The sequence below is a fragment of the Colletotrichum navitas genome, assembly GCF_030913465.1.
Source record: "Colletotrichum navitas strain CBS 125086 chromosome Unknown LY79scaffold_81, whole genome shotgun sequence".
NCBI classification, from domain to species: domain Eukaryota; kingdom Fungi; phylum Ascomycota; class Sordariomycetes; order Glomerellales; family Glomerellaceae; genus Colletotrichum; species Colletotrichum navitas.
Genome location: NW_026850627.1, coordinates 64942 through 84967, shown reverse-complemented (window position 1 = coordinate 84967; position 20026 = coordinate 64942). Strand labels below are relative to the sequence as shown.

Sequence of the window (20026 nt, the reverse complement as noted above, 5' to 3'; positions counted from 1 at the left end):
ATCGATTTTCTGTTTAACAAGGTCAGACTTATGACCCTAAGCAGCTGACGGGTCCATTACAACTGACGGAATGGCTGTAACCAATAGATCTGAAGACTTATCTAAGCCAATCATTTCGACAGTAGAGTGTCAGGGGGGTTGTCACGGATGGAGATAAACTTTTCCGATTGTGTCACTATCAATCGTGTACCGCCATGGGCGGTCCTCAAGGGGACCGACCGCCTGGATAACGTACGGTACCTACTTGCACACTACTGTAGGTACCTTAGTTGCAGATCGCTGGAGATAAACTCTGCCGTTCCTTCTGAAATGTGCGGCCCGAGGAGCAAAGTTTCGCCGAGAGAGAGAGAGAGAGAGAGCGCGCGCACAACAAAATTTTTCCTTGACCCCTCTGACTTGCCAAACAGATATTACATTACCCCTCCAAACACCTCCTTTGCCTTGCGTCCAAGAAGCTGAACTTACCTACATCAATCAACCAATTGCAACAACTAGCCAACATGTCCAAGGGTACCGTGTGCCTCGCGTACGTCTATCTGTCCCGCGACTCCCTTGAAGAATCAAATTGAATCTAACCCAACGCCAATAGTTACTCAGGTGGTGTAGGTCCCCGAACGAACCCAATGACAACGAGCATTATTGCTATAACGGGGCCATACTGATTGACTATCCATCCTGAAGCTTGACACCTCGACCATTCTCGCCTGGCTGCTTGACCAGGGATATGAGGTCGTGTTAGTTTTCCCTCGCAATTGTACTGCTGGAACTGCCGTACTGACGATACAAGCGCATACATCGCCAATGTTGGCCAGGAGGAGGACTGGGCTGCCGTCGAGAAGAAAGGTGAGTCACTGAATAACCCCCCCCCCCCCCCCCCAAAGCTTGCTGGAATCCCTTCTCTGACTCCACCACGCGCAGCTCTCCAGATGGGCGCCAAGAAGGTACCGCAAGATGACCCGAACTGCGATTGACTGCATTCTCATTACCTCGACACCAGATGATCATCGACGATCTCGAGCGCGAAATGGTTGAGTGAGTCGATTGCATGCACTATACATACACCGTCGGTTAAACTCGCTGGCTGACAGAGTGTGAAGGGACCTTTGCTTCAAGGCCGTCAAGGTCAACGCACAATACGAGGATACCTACTTGCTGGGTACCAGCTTGGCTCGCCCTGTCATCGCACGCGGCATGATGAGGGCTGCCGCTCGGGGTAGGGCGTGTCGAACCATCAGACAGGCATGGCATTGCTGACCATTTTCTCCATAGAGGGTTGCCAGTTTGTGTCTCACGGTTGCGTAAGTGTTTGCATTGGCTCTGGATTATGTTCAGGTGCTAACGGGAACAGACCGGCAAGGGAAACGATCAGGTCAGATTCGAGCTCGCATTCTACACCATCAACCCCAGCATCAAGTGCATCAGCCCCTGGCGTCTGCCTGAGTTCACCTCGCGCTTCCAAGTAAGTGTCAAGTTTGCCCACCCCCATCATGTTTCTCACTAACGGTGCCAACTAGGGCCGGAACGATCTTCTTGAATACGCAGCCCAGAAGAGTAAGAGTGGATCAATCTTCCTCCCGAGTTTTGATGGCTAAGATAGCTCAGACATTCCCGTCTCTTCCACCAAGGCCAAGCCGTACTCGATGGATGCCAATCTCGCCCACTGCTCGTACGAGGCAAGTCTGTCTATTCGCGAATGCTCAGACAAACACCGCTAACTTGCAACAGGCTGGCATGCTTGAGGACCCCGACGTCACCCCCCCTGAGGACATGTGGACTATGACTGTCTCCCCGCTCAAGGCTCCTGACACCCCCGCCCACATCACAATTCACTTCGAAAAGGGTATCCCTGTCAAGGTTGTGACTCTCGAGACCCAGCAGACAGTGACCGATTCCGTCGAGGTTTTCAAGCTCCTCAACGCGCTCGGAAAGGAGCATGGCATTGGCCGCATTGTACGTCAATCTACTCCGCTGTCGCAAGCTCAGGTGTACCTGTATCTAACTGTACCAGGATATCGTTGAGAACCGCTTGATCGGCTTGAAGTCTAGGGGCTGCTACGGTGAGTCGTTCTGCTGGCATTCCTCGGTCTTTACTGACTCCCTCCAGACTCTCCCGCCATGACGATCCTTCGTGTGGCTCACATCGCGATCGAAGGCCTGTGAGTGCAATGCACCTATCCATCCACATACTATGAGCTGACCCTATACGCCAGTACACTCGATGGCCGCCTGAGGGCTGCCCGCGATACGTTGAGCAAGCAGTGGTCTCAGCTGCTCTACAATGGTCTTTACTACAGTCCCGAGAGAGAATTCCTGCAGCGTACGTCGAAACCGTATGGCGAGGTAGTGAATGAATGCTGACCTTTTTAATAGCAAGTCTCGACTTTGCCCAAGAACGGGTAGGATGATTGGCCTTCAACGAGATTGAACATTATACTGACTCCCCCAGGTTAACGGTGAAGTCCGCCTTCAGCTGTACAAGGGTCAAGCCTACGTTCTTGGCCGCAGGTCCCCGGAGAAGTTGTACTCCGAGGAGGATGCCTCTATGGACTCCCTCACTACTTTCGATCCCGCTGATGCGGTACGTTCTGAATCAATGTCGAGGTCAGAGAGAAGGAAAACGGCTAACGTATAGTTTCTAGACTGGCTTCATCGCGATCGAGTCCATCCGCCTCAAGAAGGTATGAGCTATCCCGTTTTTTTATCTAATTGCAATGCTAATATCACGTAGTATGGCCAACAGCTGGCGGAAGCTGGTTACAAGTTTTGAGTAATCAGATAGATGATTAGAGTTTGATTTGAGGAATGATTCGCCCCGGATGATGAATTGTCCGTTGAAAACAAATAAAAGCAAAAGTAGCATATATGTTTATGAAGGGTTATTCGCAGAACGGAATATTTACGTGGTGAACCACCACTTCGGTGTGTGTCGCAGGAACGCACTCCTGAACTCCACGCCTTGAGCTGACCTTTCCCCGCGTTAGCTGCACACTGCGACTGTTCCTGCCCTGTACAAAGTAGAAAATCGCTGGTCTGCTTTTTATTATCACATCAAATTTGCGACTGACTACTGTGCGAAGACATAGTTTACTCGATAACTCCTGCTTTCATAGCCAATCCTTACGTGTTGATCATGCCTATATCAACTGACATCAGGCGACAATGGGAGTTACAGAAGTCAGCGACTGCCCAAAACCTGGCTAACAAAACGGACAATCCGACTTGGGTGAAACCTCGATTATCTGATTCCAAAGAATTAGATACACGTAGACAATTCGTAGCATCTCTTGCACTGGGAGCAGGCAGTTTTATGGAGGTGGAGGAAAATGGCCAAGCTGCCCTCGGACTGGCACGTCGAATTCAAACACGCCATCCGGCAAGTCTTTGACAGGCCGTCCGGGATTATCTCGCATCATTCTAACAAGAAAGAAATGGCAAGGTCGTGGACAGAGAAGCTTTATCAATGATGTTCCGCGACATTGAGCATGGGAGCCGGAGTGCTTAGCGCGGGTGCTGCTGTTTCTCCGACCCTCACAGTAGCGGCCGCCTTCATCGGGTTAGGCGCCACATTTCTACCACCTGGAACAAAACAGATTGACCGGGACTACGAGATGAACCTCAAGTGGACCTCGCAAACCCTCGGCTTGGCTGGTGGACCAGGTCTGGGCCTAGGCGACGTGAGCGAGAGCTCGGGGGCTCTCGGCGACTGCGACGAGGGTGCTCTGCGAGGGATTGAAGGGAGGGAGGACATAGTTTGAACACCTTTACGAACTGGGAGAGAGAGGCGACATTTGGGACTTGGTGTAGCTCCATAGCTGGCTCTGGAGTCTGTCTGGTGATGTGCTGGGCAGAGGCATTTAAACATGCAGGGTCGTGATGTAACGGATTAACTGATAGAACGATTTTATTGGATTAATGGAACATGTGCATGAAACCAAGAAGATCTGCTTGGGGCTCTTCTTGCCCACTTTACTCCGTAACATCAGGAAGGAAGGTACGTACAGGGCACGTACCTCGTTGCTTCCTCCCCAGCGGAACCACTTGGTCAAGGTACTTCCGCCAAGTACCTCCTACTCTGGCTTTCCCACGTCTGCCATTTCGATATGCGTATTTCTCAAGAGACCAGCAACTCGCATCGATTCGACCCGACATAACAACACTGCCGCAGTCCACATATACAGCCACAAACGCAACAAATCAACAGACAAGCTGCACAAGACCCCCCTCCAAAAAGCAAGTCGAGAGCCTTCCAACCAGTGTGTGTACGTGGGGGGAAAAGCAATGGAGGGGCATCCTAGACTCCACCGGCCTTGGGTAGCATCACGTCAGGCCGGACCCTATCGGGTTCACACGAAAGTCACGGGAAGGACCCTTTAACGACGCTCATTACTCGATACTTTGCGAGCGGTGGAGGGGAAGGGATCCCGACACAGCGAATAAAGAGATGCGGACCCTTTCTTTGGCCTGGTCTGGCCTGGTCTGTTCAATTAGGCGAGGTCGAGAAACCCCCATCCCACTGCAGCAAGGAAGTGCAGGACAGTCCAGTCTCAACAGAACAAGAGGTGGTGGAAAGAAGAGAGAGACTCGAGCCGAGAGAGGTGGACGGACATGGGCGCGCGGACCGTCTCACCATTGCTTTTTTTTTTTTTTTTTTTGTCGTCTGCGATCGGAACGAGCTAGGCTAGCTAGCCAGGCGGCTCGGGAGTCGGTCGTCTCGATGGGTATTCTCCGGAACCTGATGGTGAAGGCGCCGCCACCGTCGGATTTGCGTCTTGCACGCACTACCGGTACTCCCCGGCCGTGGGCTTTTTGGCGTGTCTTGGTCTGTTGCCAGCACGTTGCTTGGCTTCCGTTGCTTGATCTTTGGCCCCTGGGCATCGGATGGGGTCAAGGCAGTTCGGACACCACCTCGACCTTATCTGCATTTCCTCTATCTCCCACACAGTACACTCGCAGGTAGCAGCAGGGCCTGAAAGTGGGCGGGCAGCAAAACAACCAAGCCAATCTGGAACTAATCTGCCCTAACTACCGGGGGGGGGGGGGAGTGAGTTGGCTACCTGGGCACGACTCTAACTCCACTCTAGCCCTCCATGATCCCAACAAGCCTCGTGCGTACAAAGTAACATGCTTGCAATGTACGTATGCATCCTGTGACGAAAGCAAGTTGGCAGATTGAGGTGTGTCGACCTTGACTCTTCATCCTGATTCAACAGCAACCTGATTCCCCCGCCCTTTTCCCCTTGTTAGGCAACAGCGATGATGGGAAATGAAAACAAACAAATAAATAACAAGGACGATGACGATGACAAATTGACAACAATCTCACCCTGCCGTCACTCTGTGCCAAACAGCGTACTCGGAACAAGGAAAATAGCTGTACAGGTCTGCAGCACTACCTATTGCCGAGAGGGAATCCACGCATTGGACACTCTCAGGTCCCCAATTGCAGGGTCTCGTGCTCAGTCTCAGTACCTAGTGTGTCCCCTGACGTCTCCTTCCAATGGTAAATAATACCCTCGGCCGTCATTCCCGGCATTCCGGTCAGTGTTGTTGTTGCTCGGTCCGAGTGTGGTTGAAGAAAGATAGATACGCTAGGGAGAGCATCGGATAAACAAAGAAAGAAAGAAAGAAACCAGATAGGGACAGTAGAGAGAGAGAGAGAGAGAGAGAGAGAGAGAGGAAGAGAGAGAGAAGGAGAGGGAAGAGACAAGACACACACTCATTCGCACAGTATTACTTACCCCCTCTCTCTCCTCTCGCGCCACACGCCGCCCAACTTCCCAAACTCCGAGGGCACACGCACGACACGCACACACACACATACAACGCACACAACACACATATACACATACACACGCGCAGATACCCGCCCAGCCTACATCCGCACCCGACGGTTCACAAACAAACACAACACACATATCTGCTACTTCAGCCAATACTACAGCCACTACACTACCTACACACATAGTGTAGGTACGGTAAATACTCTGTCCGCACAAATAAACCAAGTCGGGGACAGGCTGATCCCCCCCCCCGACTCGACAACGCTAGCAGCGAGTCAACGATTGATTGGGCCACAGGTTGGGTAGTGTATGGATTCCTCCCGAGACTATCTTACCTAACCTTCCTTGCACCACTCGTATCCATCCTATCCGTACTGCTGCGCAATCCGATCCAAATCTCGACGACATTCATTCATTGTCCCATCCCATCGTCTCGCCTACTCACGCTTATTTCTGTGTTCCTAAACATTCCCTCCACCCACACCCCCACCCACGGAGCGACACCGCCATCCCACGATTTCCCAAATCCCTCCGCCACGTTGACGACCTTGACGACGACCACCATCACCACCCAAGCCCGAGGAAAGGCTCCAGGCATCCGCATCCCTCATTCTATTCTGAACGAGGCTTGGAGTGACGCACACATACGCATACTACCTGCACCGTAGTAGGTACGCCTTTTCCACTTTGCACCACCTCCCCTTGCCCTGCTGCACTCTCCGTCTGCCCTGTCTCTCCTACCCCCCTCCCCTCCCACTCGATTCACCACTCGACTCACTCACTCTCGCTGCTTCCCTCCTCGCTGCCTCATCTGCCTCATCTGCCTCAAGTTAGTGCACGCGTGCGCGCTGGCTGTCAGGTCGACATCTGCAACACATTCTCTCTGTTAGTCGGCGTCGGACATCTGGTGTCCCACCCATCCCTGCTATCTCTCTCTCTCTCTCTCTCTCTCGCTCTGTGGTGGTTCTGCCGTCGCAAGCTGCACCACCAATTTTTCCCTCATCTTTTCCCCCCTCCATTATCAGTCAGCTCCTCTTTTTATTTGGTCCGATGCGCCGGCCCCTCCACTCCGCCGGCGACATCACCTGCACACTTTACCACCGCATCTGATCGCCTCCTCCTTCTCCTCCTCCTTTTCCACCCTACCAACCGCTTAACACCACCCGCTCCGTGAATTGCGTTGCTGACCCTGTTCGTCGCGCCAACCAGCTGCATCCGGACTGGCCGATACCCACACCGACGGACGACGTACGACCTTTCGTATGCCTTGAGGCTCTAGCATCCACGACGACGACATCTAGCATTCGTTATCCTCCAACTGTATTCTTGTTCCTTGCAAATCCCCATTCGCCCTTGTCCATCCCGGCTGGAGTCCGACCTTCGTATGCTCCATTCTGGGACTGCTGCTCAATCAATCATTTCCTTGTTCTGTGTCAATCGTCGCCGCGACTCGTCGGGCGCCGTGACATAGGTCGCCTCCCAACACCGTTAACATGTTCTGGCGATTTGGCGGTTACGCCAACATATCCACCATCGACACCATCCTCGAGAAACCCGATTTCACTGTCGAAGACCTCCTCGACGAGAGCGACCTTATCCAAGAGCTCAAGCAGCACAACACAAAGCTCATCGAGTATCTCCGAGAGGACAATGTCCTCAAGACACTACTCGAATATGTCGTTGCACCCAAACTCGAGCCTGTCGCTGCTCCGGAACCCGATGAACCCGTCGAAGAGACCAAGACCAAGGGCCGACTCCTCCCCTTCTCAAGACCTCGCGCCTCCTCGCGAGCCACCGAACCCGAGAATGAAGAGGAGGAGCAAGAGAAGAAGCGGAATCGCTATGCCTACGTTGCTGCCGAGGTCCTGTCATCCGACACCTGGTCCATTTACGAGGCCATGATGGAAAACCAGCACCTCATTCGCGACTTCTGGCAGTTCCTCAAGCGCCCTACTCCCCTCGACCCTCTGCAGGCCAGCTACTTCACAAAGGTCAACGAGGCCTTGTTTGATAAAAAGACGGAGGAAATGGTCATTCTGCTCAAGTCCTTGCCCGACGCCGTGCCCGACCTTCTCCGCCACGTCGAGTGCCCCATGATCATGGACCTGCTCCTCAAGATCATTGCCCTCGACCGCACCGAGGGCGGCCAGGGCATCGTGGAGGTGAGTTTCGGCGGAGCTCGCTTGCTTGCAGACGCCCCGGACTGACAAGACTCTCTATCTAGTGGCTTCACTCCCAAGACGTCGTGCCGACTCTGCTCTCTTGTCTCAGCCCAGAGCACAGCTGGGTCGTGCAGACGGCCGCAGGCGACTTCATCAAGGCCATCATCACCATTTCTGCCAACGCTTCGCAGAACGAGCAGCAGTGCATTGGCCCCAACGAACTTACCCGCCAGCTGGTGTCGCAACCTTGCATTGAGCAGCTGATCAAGTACATGTTAGGAGGTGGAAACCCGTTGACCGTCGGTGTTGGTATCATCATTGAAGTGATCCGGAAGAACAACTCCGACTACGACCCTGACGTCGGCACCGAAACCAACTCCGTCCCGTCGAGCCGCGATCCAATCTACCTGGGCACCCTCCTCCGCCTATTCGCCCAGCACGTCCCCGACTTTGTCAACCTCATCATGAACTCCCCCGTCAAGAAACAGCGACTGGGGTCTTCCTTTGGCGACAAGATCGAGCCCCTCGGATTCGACCGATTTAAGACGTGCGAGTTGATGGCCGAGCTGCTCCACTGCAGTAACATGGGCCTGCTGAACGAAGTCGGCTCCGAAGATTTGATTGCATCCAGAGATGCCGAGCGTCAGCGCTTGAGAATGGAGGGTAAGCTTACCCCGAACCGCGGAGAAGAAGCACCCTTGTCCACCGACGACTCGACGATGCGCATTGGGCATTCTTCTCCCGAGGAGGGACGTCGTTTAGAGGTAACCAATATCTCAGACGATGACGGATTCGAAGAGGTTGAACCAAGCCGCGAAATGAACGAAGACACGTCCCACGAGTTTATCAAGGCCGAAGAAGAGATTCCCGTCGCGGCCCCGCCCGCGTCGCTCTTGGACAAGGACGAGGACGACTTTGTGGACGAGCCCCTGAGCTCGCCTAGGCTGCTCGTCGCGGACACCAGGATCAAGGAGCAGCAGTTTGACGACCCCGATCTGGTCGTTGCGCCCCTTTCGCCGAGCAAGCCCAAGACACCCACGAGCGAAGAGGCCCCCGCCGCGGTGGACTCCGATCCCAGTGCCGACAAGGAGGCGAAGCCAGAAGCTGCCGAAGTCAACAGTGACGTGCCGGCCGAGGAAGAGGCGGCTGCCACACAGACAGAGAAGGACGCGAAACCCGACCCCGAAGACGACAAGACCGCCGAGGACGCCACCGTCACCAAGGTGGAGGAACTTTCCCTCAACGATAAGGCAGATCCAGCCCCGGTTTCCGAGGAGAACCAAAAGGGCGACGAGTCTGACTCGTCTGTCGTCTACACCCCTAGCGCCACCGAGTCCGAGGCAAAGACCGAGCCCGCAGAGACCTCTGCCGCGGTTTCCGACGACTCTCCCCAGCACCCCGAAGACATGCCGGCGCCTCTGTTCTCCATGTCTGTGACTGATACTGGCTCGAGAGCGGTGCAGGGCGAGCCGGAGCAGGGACAAGATACGGCGACTGCGCCAGCCCCCGAGGTGCCCGTGACTCCCGAGTTTCCCGAAGCACCAGAGGCCCCGGCGCCCCCGGGAGCGGACCGCGGTGCGGAGACGGAGGCCGGTGACTTGCCGCCCGTGGTTCCTCAGCGGCCCGACCCGAGCACGGTGAAGCCGGTGGTTGGCGATTACCTTAAGGTTCAGTTTGTGGAACACCGCGTCGTGCCTACAATCCTGGTGAGTTGACTGTGACGTGACGTGACATGTGGCCCGGGCTGACACGCGAGCAGTCCTTCTTCTTTGCCTACCCCTGGAACAACTTTCTCCATAATGTGGTGTATGATATTGTTCAGCAGGTTTTCAACGGGCCCATGGACAGGGGTTACAACCCGACCCTGGCGATATCACTTTTCGAGGCCGCGGACATCACGACGGCAATTATCAATGGCCAGCTCGCTAGCGACGAGTCACAGGCCAAGATGAAGACTCGCATGGGGTACATGGGCCATCTGACTCTGATCGCTGAAGAGGTGGTCAAGTTTACGGAACGACACCCCCCCGAGCTCTTGTCAGAGACTGTCCTCGAACGGGTTATGGACCCGCGATGGATCAGCTACGTCGAGGGTGCGCTAGCCGAGACACGCGAGCGAGACAACGCCATCCTAGGCGGTGTCCGCCCCGAGGTGGCACTAGGCAACCGCGCCGGCATGTCTGGCAGCGGGCTGGCGGCCGTCGGTCTTTCCGGCCTCGGATCATCCTTCTCCAGCTCGCAAGGGAACACCGGCTCTAGCGCTCTTGCCGAGGCCGGACTCAACGGCAATACGGACCTTCAAGAAGGCGGCGGCAACGGCATCGGTCCGTTTGCCATTAGCTCGGGCACCCTCATGTCCGGCTTCGGCAGCTCCAGCGACGAAGAAGACGAGGGCGAAGAGGAGAACGAAGACGATGTCGGTAACGAGGTGAGTGATATGCTCTCAGAGCTGCGTGAGACGGAACCGCCTGCGTTGGACCCCTGGACGCAATCACTTCTTGACAACAACCCGGATTCCGACGAGGACAAGGATTCGAAAAGAGATGCGTAGTGCGCAGACGAGAAAGAAAGATCATGTTGCATTCGCAGAACCCAAGGAGATAGCACAGACGGCGCCGGTCACGACGTTGGATTCGAGATAGAAGTGTCCGGAGGCGACGAGGAACCGGTGTTTGTATATCAGGATGACCAGGAAGTTTGGGCCGATGAACTCGGCGACGAGGAATCGGATGAGGACATGTACATGATTCGGCCTTCCCTCAGCATGATGGTATGGCTTAGGCGGACAATGACTAGAGATAGCGTGGGCGGCGGCGGTACGGAGGAATGAAGTAGCCCATGAGGACATGCGGGGAACGGTGGGCGGTGTTGGGGCGTGCTCTTGATGTACTGGGGCGGCGAGTAGTGTAGGATTACATGTCTCCGTTCGCGCCGGCGTCGATTCCTTGGGATACCAGGCAACTTTGGACTTTTCTTTTCCGTTGCAACCTCTCTGGAACCGGGTCCTCCTTCATCCCCTATGACCGCGTCACGACGATGACCAAGACTTGCTTCCGGGAGTCTTTTCTACCTTGTGCGCCATTATCGGGAAACGGGCCGCCGCAGCTAACACTCGCGTCTCTAGTTCCGGGCCTACACCGACCCTCTGAGCAACTCGTCATCTCTAAACCCGCCATCAATCCCGCCGCCTCCGCCGCCGCCACCACTGAACACACCGCCTTCGAGAGCTCGACTTCAACTCGCGGCCCGGTTAGCAATGCATCAGAAGAATGCAGCCGCGGCCGCATCTCGCGATGAGAATGGCGAGGGGGAAAAGGACGACAAAACGGAATCTGGCGAGGGCGAAAAGCTGACGAATCCATTCGCGGACGACGAGGACGACGAGGAGAACTCGAGCGACGAGGACGATGGCAGCCGCCACGGCCCGGGTGCGGCTGGAGTAGTATCGGGTGCATGGGGCCAGTCTGGCCAAGCATCTTGGTGGCGCAGCGGGGGACAGCAGGGCCAGAGCGCAGAGTTTGACGGACAGGACGACTCGGACGAAGACGAGGAAGACGAGGAGTTTGGCGATTTCGCCATGCCCGAGGTGGAACCGGCGCCAGGAACGGATCCCAATGACAAGAGCATCTTGAGGCCCCTTGCCGTGTACCCGCCACAGGGAGGGGCCGGGGGCAAAGCCTTCGGCGGCCTGTGGCCGTTCGCGGGCAAGAAAGATGGCAAGGACGACAAGCCTGATGCAGACAATGGATCCACGGACGACGCAGCGACGGGAGACGATGAGAAGCCGGTCCAGGCGGCCATCGAAGCAGCCCGCCGCACGAGCATTGAGGACCCCGATGACGATGAGGAGGAGGAGGAGGTGGTGGTGCAGAAACCGTCGAGTCTGTGAAATGAGTAGACGACAATGGTGGCGGCTGAATGCACTGGGTAGACGGTTACGGGTCAACCGGTTTTTTGTACTATTATGTGTTTCGTTTACGCCTACACACAGCTGTAGAGTAGGATTGGAATGGAGAACATGCACGAGTTCAGGCGTTCCTCGAGTCAAGTCGGGGTCTTCTAACTCCGAGAGAGAGGACTCGAGTCGTTTCACAGCGAAAATCACCATCTATTCCTGCGGCTCCCAGCCAGTTAGTTCTCCCGGCCGCCATTGCACCCGAGTTGACGATAGCTGTGGAGCAGAATCCCCCGGACCAGGACCGGAAGGCCTGCCGGAGCTCCGGCCACGAAGCAGTCGCGGAAGATGGTGGTCTTTATTCAAACCACACGAGTTACTATCCGCACATCTAAAGAAAAAAGAAGAAAAAACAATCTTCCTCACACTCTGAATATAAGTATTTAGAGAGAAGGGCCATTAGGTTACATGCATGTTTTGTGGAGTTGACAAGATGATGGGACGGCTCATGGATCCATCCATCCATCCATCCATCCATCCATCCATCGCTGTCTTCGAGGGACCCCTGAGCCCAGGGGTCCCCCTCCGTCCCCCAAATAGCTCGAGCTCATGCGTAGTAGTAGAGTTAGACAAAGCTTTGTCAAGGGTTTCCCAAGGCGATAACGATAAGGGGGGGTGTGAGTGTGTCTTGGACAAAGCTCCGACGGCGGGGGAAATCTTAACCATCTCCCCTTCCCCCCCTCTTGACTCCAAGAAACCAGAAACACGCACTGGGGGGCCGAAGCACATGCAATCATGCAACAGTGTTCCGTCCGGACAATGCGCGATCTGAGCTCGAACTCGACCTTGTGTTTGACATGACAGCGGCGGCATGAACGTGGCCATCCACACGTCGCCCCTTGTTCCTGGCTCCCTTCGTCTCTCTCTTTCTCTCTCCCCCTCTCTCTGTCCTTATACTCTCTGACCAGGTGAGAAGGAAAGTTGATCGCAAGAACTGGGATACGGAGGGAAAGATGCCAGCGACGCAGCCGTCCGCCGCGACGCCCGAGTCGACCATCATAACGATGGTCTTCCGTGTGCTCTCCGCAGCCGCTCTCCTCTTCTACGTCGCCATCTATCTACCCGTAAGTCTAGTCTGTCCGCCGCCCTGCGACTCTCGTCCGAAATGCATCCTGTCCTGCCCTGTCCTGTCCTATCCTGTGCCCTCCACCCCCTTTCTTCCATCCGCCACCTGTCCCCGCGCGCCCCTTCCTCCTGCATCGACATCGTCGCCCGCGGGCACTCGGTGTTTCTGCAGTTCCCGCCGCAAGGGCTCTCCCACTCTGCATCTCCCATTCATCAGGGTCAAGTCGCTGCCGGAGAGCCTAGAACTTGTTGAAACCGAGAGCCCGGCACGCCGACGGGACTGCGCCTTTACTCCGTCCCTTTATTCCCTGTGGTGTAGTTCCACACGGTCCTCTCTCCCACAAATGCGGCCCAGACGCACGATGATGTTGTCTCTGTGGCCTGCCGCGTCCCCGTCCCAGCCTGAAGTCGCCCGTCGTCTGTACGAGGAGAAACGTGGGCTAACGCGCTTCGTATAGTTCTGGCAGCTTCTCTCTCGGAAACGTCCACCTCCCCGACTCCGTACCTAGTTGTCGCCAGTCGTTGCCACTATTGCAATTGTTGTTGGAGCCGTCGTCGTCGTCGTCTTCCTCGTCGTCATCGTCATCGCCACCCGGCAGAAGATCCTCCACAGCTCCCCCGTATACGAGGCACGGTCGTTCATCGCGTCCGGAAGAAGCGCCCCTTGTGGCTCATATAACCTACCTGAAATCGCCCTCGATGGAAGCCCCAACGACGGGATACCCTAACAACAACAAGATAACCATGGGTCTCGCGAGGAACGCAGAGTCTGGCGGCGACAGCGTCCACCAACCGGTGGCGTCTTGGCTTAAACGCGTCGTGTACGGCACCAAGATCTCGTCGCTGCAGCAATGGTACTTTCAGAAGGCCGGCTTCGAGGCGTGCATGTCGTACTTCTATCCTCCCACCATGCGGCCAGACCTCATCAAGCAGTATGACTGCAGAAAGGCCTTGCCTATACGGTATGTTCTAATTTGTACTTCCAGAAAAAAAAAAAAAAAAAAGGAAGCTTCGTGTGGGCGAGCAGACGTCTGACCTTGGAGAGCAGCATCTTCTTCCCTTCCGACTACGACCAGACCTCGCCGCAGACGCTCCCGACGCTCTTCACGATCCACGGCGGCGGCTTCTGCATCGGCGTCCCCGACGACGACGACACGTGGAACCGCACGTTTGCCGACCTCAACGGCGTCCTCGTCATCGCGCTGCACTACTGGAAGGCTCCCTGGACGCCGTGGCCGCACGCGCTGCACGACCTCGAGGCGCTCTTCCTCGCCGCCGTCGCCGACGAGTCCCTGCCGATCGACAGGGCGCGCGTGGCCCTCGGCGGCTTCAGCGCTGGCGGCAACCTCGCGCTGTGCCTGTCGCAGATGCCGTCCGTCCGGGGCCACGCGACGGCGGCGCCCAAGGCCGTGGTGCCCGTCTACCCGCCGACCGACTTCGCGACGCCGTCGGCGTCCAAGCGGGACCGCCGGCCGTACAAGGTCGGCAAGCTGCCGGGGATCCGCGGGTCCCGGCGGGACTTTGTGCTCGAGTTCGCCGACGTCTTCGACTGGAGCTACATACCCTACGGGACGGACCTGCGGAACCCGCTGGTGTCGCCGCTGTACGCGGCGCGCGAGGACCTGCCGGCCAACGTGTGCGTCGTGGCGGCGGAGCTCGACTACCTCGCCTACGAGGCGTGGGAGCTGGCGTGCAAGCTGGGCGGGCGGCCGCGGCCCCCCGTCGGCGGCGCCGTGGGACGGCCCGAGCCGGCGGCGGGGGCGGGGCGGGCGGCGCCGGAGCTCGAGCTGGCGGACGAGAGGTTCGCGTGGGAGGCGGCGGACGAGCGGGGCAGCGTCAAGTGGCTGCTCGTGCCGGACGTGGTCCACGCCTTCGACATGCACGAGATGGGCGCCGCGCAGATGGACGCGGCGAGCGCGAGGGACGGCAACGCAAAGGCCGTCAAGGTGATGGGGGCCGTGGGGGAGTGGCTGAGGAGGACGGCGTGGAAATGAAAGTCGGAGGATATGACGGACATGTTGGATACGATGGACACGTTGGGGATGGGGTCGTGTGTGTATGTGATCCGAGGGCGTCGCGACACGGGACCGGATCTATGCGGTTGGACTTGAGAGGCGTTGAACGGCAAGGCTGATAATGGGATATGCATGATACATGGCGGGGCAATTTTGCGCCGAGGTAGATTTTACACAATATTTACACTATCAATTCTTGCAGGAGAGTGCCCCCACCGTACAAGAAGGCCCAACTCATGGACCCTTTATTGGTTGCCAATACGAGGGAAACATGCCGATCGGGGCGATGCCGTGTTGGCCGCTCTGCGGTCGTGGGGTCCGGCGATCGGGCTAAGGCGGCCAGCCCCCTATGCGACCCGAGGGCAGACGGTATTCTTCGTCTGGGTATCGGGATATTCCTCAGCGGGCTGTCTCGATGTTTGTAGTCAATGCTGTTGATACATGGAATCGATCTAGTGTATCCCGAGATGTCAGGGTGCGCAGATGTGGAACTGGTTGGTCCTGGGCTCGGCCTCGCTGCGAGCTTTTGTGGATGGTTTTTGAAGCTTTGGACCCGATCGTATGATACGAATATACTGATATCCTCCGTGTTCTCTACAGCCGAGGTGCAAACACCCATCTGTGAGGACTGTTGGTGTCGGTTTCCGCAGCACCACCGAAAGGTATTGAGCCATTTAACAGTTGGTCCCGGTCGCTTTTCGGCGTGAAAGCCGACCAATGCCCCGGATCCCTCCTCTAATGCAAACCCTCGTGTCTCAGGTTGAAGTTGGTGATATTACACAAGGACGCTGCAGCAAGAGTGGCTTCGACTCAATAGGCAGTAAGTAGGTCTTTCCGTAATATCGATGGCAGACGGAATAGATACCCGTCGGTGCGAGTGAATACGAGGCAAAGTCAAGCCCATCTTTTAGCTCTCTGCGCTTCTATGGGTTACTAGTCCGTCTATGAGGACATCTGCTTGCTTCGTGTTCGTGAGGCGTCCCCCACCAATATGAACGCCCGGTGGGCAGGACATACAAACAGGTCTGCCATCGGGGTTTGATCTTGATGGACGACGGAGGTGAATGGGGGAAGCACCGACAAAGAAACCCACGTCCCTGGTCCTCCTGTTGAGCATGTGAGGTCGTTACACAAGTCACACAAGGTGACAAACACATCTATCGGTCTTTGAGCAAGTCGGCCCGAAAAGCGACCGGGCTTGGTACTCGGAGGAAAGTATTCAAAAAGCATACTCCACTATGAATGAATACGCGCGACGAACCATGCGAATCGGCGGTGAAGACGGCCAACCCCAGGAGTCCTAGATTGGCCCTCAGATTTCCCCACCATCATTGTAGCGTGTGGTCATATATCCTGGCTACACGCAACATAGAAGCCGACCAACAGATGAAGATTGTCCAAGGCAACGAAGATAGCATGTGTGGCCTCAGCGTGTCCCTTGCTGGGGCTCCCTGTGCCGCCTACCTACCCCTCGATCGATCACCGCTTGAGTGGACCTCCTCTGGCGAAGGAATCAGAATAGCGTCGTCAATTGGTCTTCGGAGGCAAAGCTAGAGAAGCGAAGCTACACGCAGGCCACGGTGACGAGCGTCTATGCGGTGCCCCGGAATCTCCGAAAGGGCCAGACTCTTCCAGGCACCAGCATCCTCCCCGAAATCCGCGATGCTGCCAAGGTTTGCCGTCTACCCCTGAGGCAACGGCGATAAAGACGAAGCTGGGCTACGAGCTGGCTGGCTGCCAGATGACGTCTCGATGCAGCGAGAGGGGGGGCCCAAGGAATCTAAGATCGCCCGGCCCCTTTCCTCGACGGTGCTGTCTGAACGCCTGGCCGCGCAGCGATCATCTCCCAGGGAGCCCGTGTAGTGTATATCAAGTTGCCGCCACTGCATGACTACATAGAGCCGCGGACGGGTACGCCGGCAACACCGCCCCCCTTGCAGCTTGCAGCCTCCTTTTGGCAGTCGTTTGGATGGATGCCAACTAAACACTGCCACCCTAACAAGCGCTCTTTGCCGCGGCGAGCCTCCCCTCGTTTGTCCAATTACACCGCTCGTGCTTTCAGCAAAACGAGCATCCCCCTGTCTGAGACTAGGGCTTACGGCTTCGGAGAGCGGCAAGACGGTGGGTGCAGATTGCCGCCGGGAAGCACTAGGCAGCTGGTAGATGAATGCCTTCTGCAGCGTCGGTCGGGAAGTGGGCGCGTTTTGATGTGGGTTTCCAAGGTGGAAGAAGCATGAAGGATTTCATCGGATAGAGGATGTAAAACGGGAAAAAACAAAAAAAGGTTGGATAGTGCAGCGATCCACGCCGCCGTCGGGAAACAAATCCTTCGTGAGGCTACCCAAAAAAGAAGAAAAAAAAAAAAAAGACGGTGGGTGTCACGACTACAAGCTCTGCGGCCGTGGGAGGGGAAAAGCCGGACCTCCGCTGGGAACCGGGGCCACGAGCCGGAGGGTTTCGGGGGATGCGGGATGCGGGGAGGGGGACGTGATTGACGCTTGCGATGATACATACGGACACGAGCTGATATAGGCTTCACATCGGCAGGGAAGCTGTCGTCCAGCTCATCAAACCGCGTATACGTTGATGTTGTGGCGGTCACCAAACGCTTACCTACCTACCTCTGACCATGGTGTCCATGGGGGGAAAGCACATGACGGACCAAACAAGAATACAATACGTAGTAGAGAGAGAGACAGAGCTAGGACTAGTTCAACCAGGGCCACCCCTTCAGATGGGTGAGGGGTCCTAGAGTAGGGGTGGCAATTCCTCCGTTCTGTGGCGAACGTGTGTCAAAGACGGGCCTGTCTGTTGCTTCTTTTTGCGCTGCCCGACTTGGAGTTGGCCGGCCGTGACCGAAACCGCGCTCCCGCGCTCCGTGCTTCTCTTGGCGGGGAGTGTCAGACCGAGCCTAGGGATTGCCCATCTATCAATACAATGCCATCTCTCCCCTCGCGTTCCCGGCCAACCGCGTAGCCGGGCTGCTGCTTCCTTTGCGATGAAGACGGGAAGCCCGAGGCAGTCCTGCGAGGTCCCGTGTTTAGCGGACTTTGGGTGCAGGAGAAGAGAGAGAGCCCGAGAGTCCAGGTTGGCGAGACGGGAGTGTCAGACTGGTGGAATGGGTCCGTGAGGGCGACGCTGTGTCGGCGCTCTGCCCAGTCACCCATTTCTCCTCCCCCGGTCTCGAGAGTGTCTGTTCCTGAAACTTTTGGTCAGATGGATTAGATGGGCCTTTGCATGTTTCGTGGGGGAAGCCGTTCCTCCTTTGCCACCGCCGCCAACGGAGCGCATGGTCTGGCTTGCGCTGGAGCTTTGGGGGGCCCGTAGGATGATTTTTGGGGGTCTCTATCCTGTGATGGCTGGCGGCACACAGTGGTAAAGTAAACGGTACCTAGCCCCCCCCCTGAAGCTCAAAGCAGAATCGAGGTCGTCATGGTTTGCTCCGATGTGAGGGGAGTTATGTTGACAGGCGGTTCTGGGACGGCCGGAGGGTTGCTGCCGCGTATGCCACACATGTCTAGGTGGGATGAAGGTGCGGTGGGAGAGGCTGGATGCGGGAGGAATGAAACATGGAAAACTGTCAACTTTCTGCTGGTGTGAATGGTGATTATGAATGCGGATCTCGAGTACTGGTGATCTCGCGCACACTGCCATCCAGCCGCAGGGCTGGCCCTGGCATGAGGGGGGATTCTGCCCGTTACTGCTTACTGCGCAGAAACGCACTCAAGACCCGGGCTTTCATCCGATTGATTGTGCGCCGATGGGAGTCGGCTACGAAATCCAACTGTCCCCGTTCTCAAGGTCGACCATAGTACAGACTATGCTCAGCCTGCCGGAGTCGGGACCGAGGAGGCCGAGAAATAATGATGGACCCTCATCGTCAAGGTTCAAGACTAGGTAGAACAACGGCAACCAGCTGACAGTTGGAGAAGACGCGAGTCCCGAGTTTCAACGGCGGGGAGGGGGTGGCTGACTTGACGGTGACGGCCCTGAGAGGTTTTTGGGTTTCGCCCAAGAACAAAGTAAGCAGCCGGTCATGGCGAAGCCTCCGAGAGAAATGGTTACCACTTCGAGTAGAGAAAACGTCAGTAGAAACGCAGATCACACAGTCCAGGCTTTCACCATGCTGCTTGCTTGTCCATCCAGCGCCCCCTCCCCCGTGGAAGCGGGAGGGGGGCAACGCGGCGGAGGGGCATGATGCTGCTGAGTATCCTGTGCACGGCGGAATACTATTCTGCGGGCCGTTTCTATTCTGAAGAACCGAGATGTGTGCGACGACGACGACGACGACGACGTCGTCAACGTCATCCATACAACCAACGACTCTGCCCTCAAATGAAGTTGGGGACGCACAAGCTGCGCAGCTGTCTTGGACTCAGCCCCCCCTCCCCCGTCGCTAAGGTAAGGCACCAGTAACATAGCCGCACTGTGGGTGTCAGTGGGCGCTTAGAACAGATGCCGCACGTCGCCAAATGGTTGCAAAACACCCAGCACCGGCAGATCGGATACTTTGCCGGGGGGGGAACAGTGTGGCTGACGAAGCAGCTCTAGGTATCCGTATACCGATATAGATGGCTGTTTTCTTTCTTTTATGTGTTTCATTTGGAGGAACTGCCGTTGACTTGGGTAGAATAGTCAATGAGGTATGAATGACTGAATGAAATGGATGATCCTTGGTGATGAGAGAGAAAGGTGAGCGAGCGTGAGAGAGAGACTGTGAGAATATATGAGAGAGAGAGAGAGAGAGAGAGAGGGACAGAGAGATCAGAGAGAATAACTCGGCTGGCACGAGGAACACGATACGTACCCGCGTTTGCCGCCCTTTTGTTTGTTTCGTTTCTTCCGTCCCCATCATCTCTTCTCTTGTCCACTTCCGCCCACTGCAAACCCAATGTCACCCTACAGGTGTCGACATGGCTCCAGGACCAAGGTCTCTCCCTACATATTGCAGAGCTAGGATCCTTGCGCTACCGACCCTGCCCACCCGCGCTGCCGTGCTCCCCTGTTGGTCGGTGACCACGGCTGCATTTCTCCCCGCGTGGCTCAGCC

At 56.4% G+C, this 20026-nt stretch overlaps 8 protein-coding genes across 8 annotated transcripts; 7 read left to right on the top strand and 1 right to left on the bottom strand.

Moving 5' to 3' along the window:
* Positions 1-500: 500 nt before the first annotated feature.
* LY79DRAFT_673196 (arginosuccinate synthase) lies at positions 501-2767 on the top strand (the record flags this gene model as incomplete). The annotated part of the gene is made up of 19 exons (XM_060564142.1): positions 501-526; positions 590-602; positions 682-734; positions 788-843; positions 919-941; positions 998-1032; positions 1098-1213; positions 1270-1298; positions 1349-1459; positions 1515-1551; positions 1626-1666; positions 1726-1950; positions 2009-2057; positions 2105-2156; positions 2211-2317; positions 2371-2396; positions 2447-2578; positions 2640-2678; positions 2729-2767. The coding sequence occupies 19 exons, from the start codon at positions 501-503 to the stop codon at positions 2765-2767; spliced, it is 1209 nt and encodes a 402-aa protein (XP_060409616.1).
* A 1132-nt stretch (positions 2768-3899) lies between these two features.
* Positions 3900-4652, top strand: LY79DRAFT_567006 (uncharacterized protein). The gene has a single exon (XM_060558863.1). The coding sequence runs from the start codon at positions 3913-3915 to the stop codon at positions 4372-4374; it is 462 nt and encodes a 153-aa protein (XP_060409615.1). The 5' UTR covers positions 3900-3912; the 3' UTR covers positions 4375-4652.
* A 453-nt stretch (positions 4653-5105) lies between these two features.
* On the top strand, positions 5106-6081 carry LY79DRAFT_391458 (uncharacterized protein). Its single transcript, XM_060552942.1, has 2 exons — positions 5106-5500; positions 5729-6081. Exons 1-2 carry the CDS (start codon positions 5254-5256, stop codon positions 5968-5970), a joined length of 489 nt encoding a protein of 162 aa, XP_060409614.1. The 5' UTR covers positions 5106-5253; the 3' UTR covers positions 5971-6081.
* A 371-nt stretch (positions 6082-6452) lies between these two features.
* Positions 6453-7069, bottom strand: LY79DRAFT_567003 (uncharacterized protein). Its single transcript, XM_060558862.1, has 2 exons — positions 6990-7069; positions 6453-6665 (listed from the first exon to the last, which is right to left on the bottom strand). Exons 1-2 carry the CDS (start codon positions 7060-7062, stop codon positions 6559-6561), a joined length of 180 nt encoding a protein of 59 aa, XP_060409613.1. The 5' UTR covers positions 7063-7069; the 3' UTR covers positions 6453-6558.
* Positions 7070-7273: 204 nt separating this feature from the next.
* Positions 7274-10493, top strand: LY79DRAFT_524660 (SIT4 phosphatase-associated protein; the record flags this gene model as incomplete). Its single annotated transcript, XM_060555651.1, has 3 exons — positions 7274-7942; positions 8005-9648; positions 9702-10493. 3 exons carry the CDS (start codon positions 7274-7276, stop codon positions 10491-10493), a joined length of 3105 nt encoding a protein of 1034 aa, XP_060409612.1.
* A 705-nt stretch (positions 10494-11198) lies between these two features.
* LY79DRAFT_524622 (uncharacterized protein) lies at positions 11199-11831 on the top strand (the record flags this gene model as incomplete). The annotated part of the gene is made up of 1 exon (XM_060555646.1): positions 11199-11831. One exon carries the CDS (start codon positions 11199-11201, stop codon positions 11829-11831), a length of 633 nt encoding a protein of 210 aa, XP_060409611.1.
* Positions 11832-12759: 928 nt separating this feature from the next.
* On the top strand, positions 12760-13540 carry LY79DRAFT_391486 (uncharacterized protein). The gene has a single exon (XM_060552943.1). It carries the CDS (start codon positions 12851-12853, stop codon positions 13418-13420), a length of 570 nt encoding a protein of 189 aa, XP_060409610.1. The 5' UTR covers positions 12760-12850; the 3' UTR covers positions 13421-13540.
* Positions 13541-13706: 166 nt separating this feature from the next.
* LY79DRAFT_524645 (alpha/beta hydrolase fold protein) lies at positions 13707-14956 on the top strand (the record flags this gene model as incomplete). Its single annotated transcript, XM_060555650.1, has 2 exons — positions 13707-13924; positions 14011-14956. 2 exons carry the CDS (start codon positions 13707-13709, stop codon positions 14954-14956), a joined length of 1164 nt encoding a protein of 387 aa, XP_060409609.1.
* Between the last annotated feature and the right edge of the window lie 5070 nt (positions 14957-20026).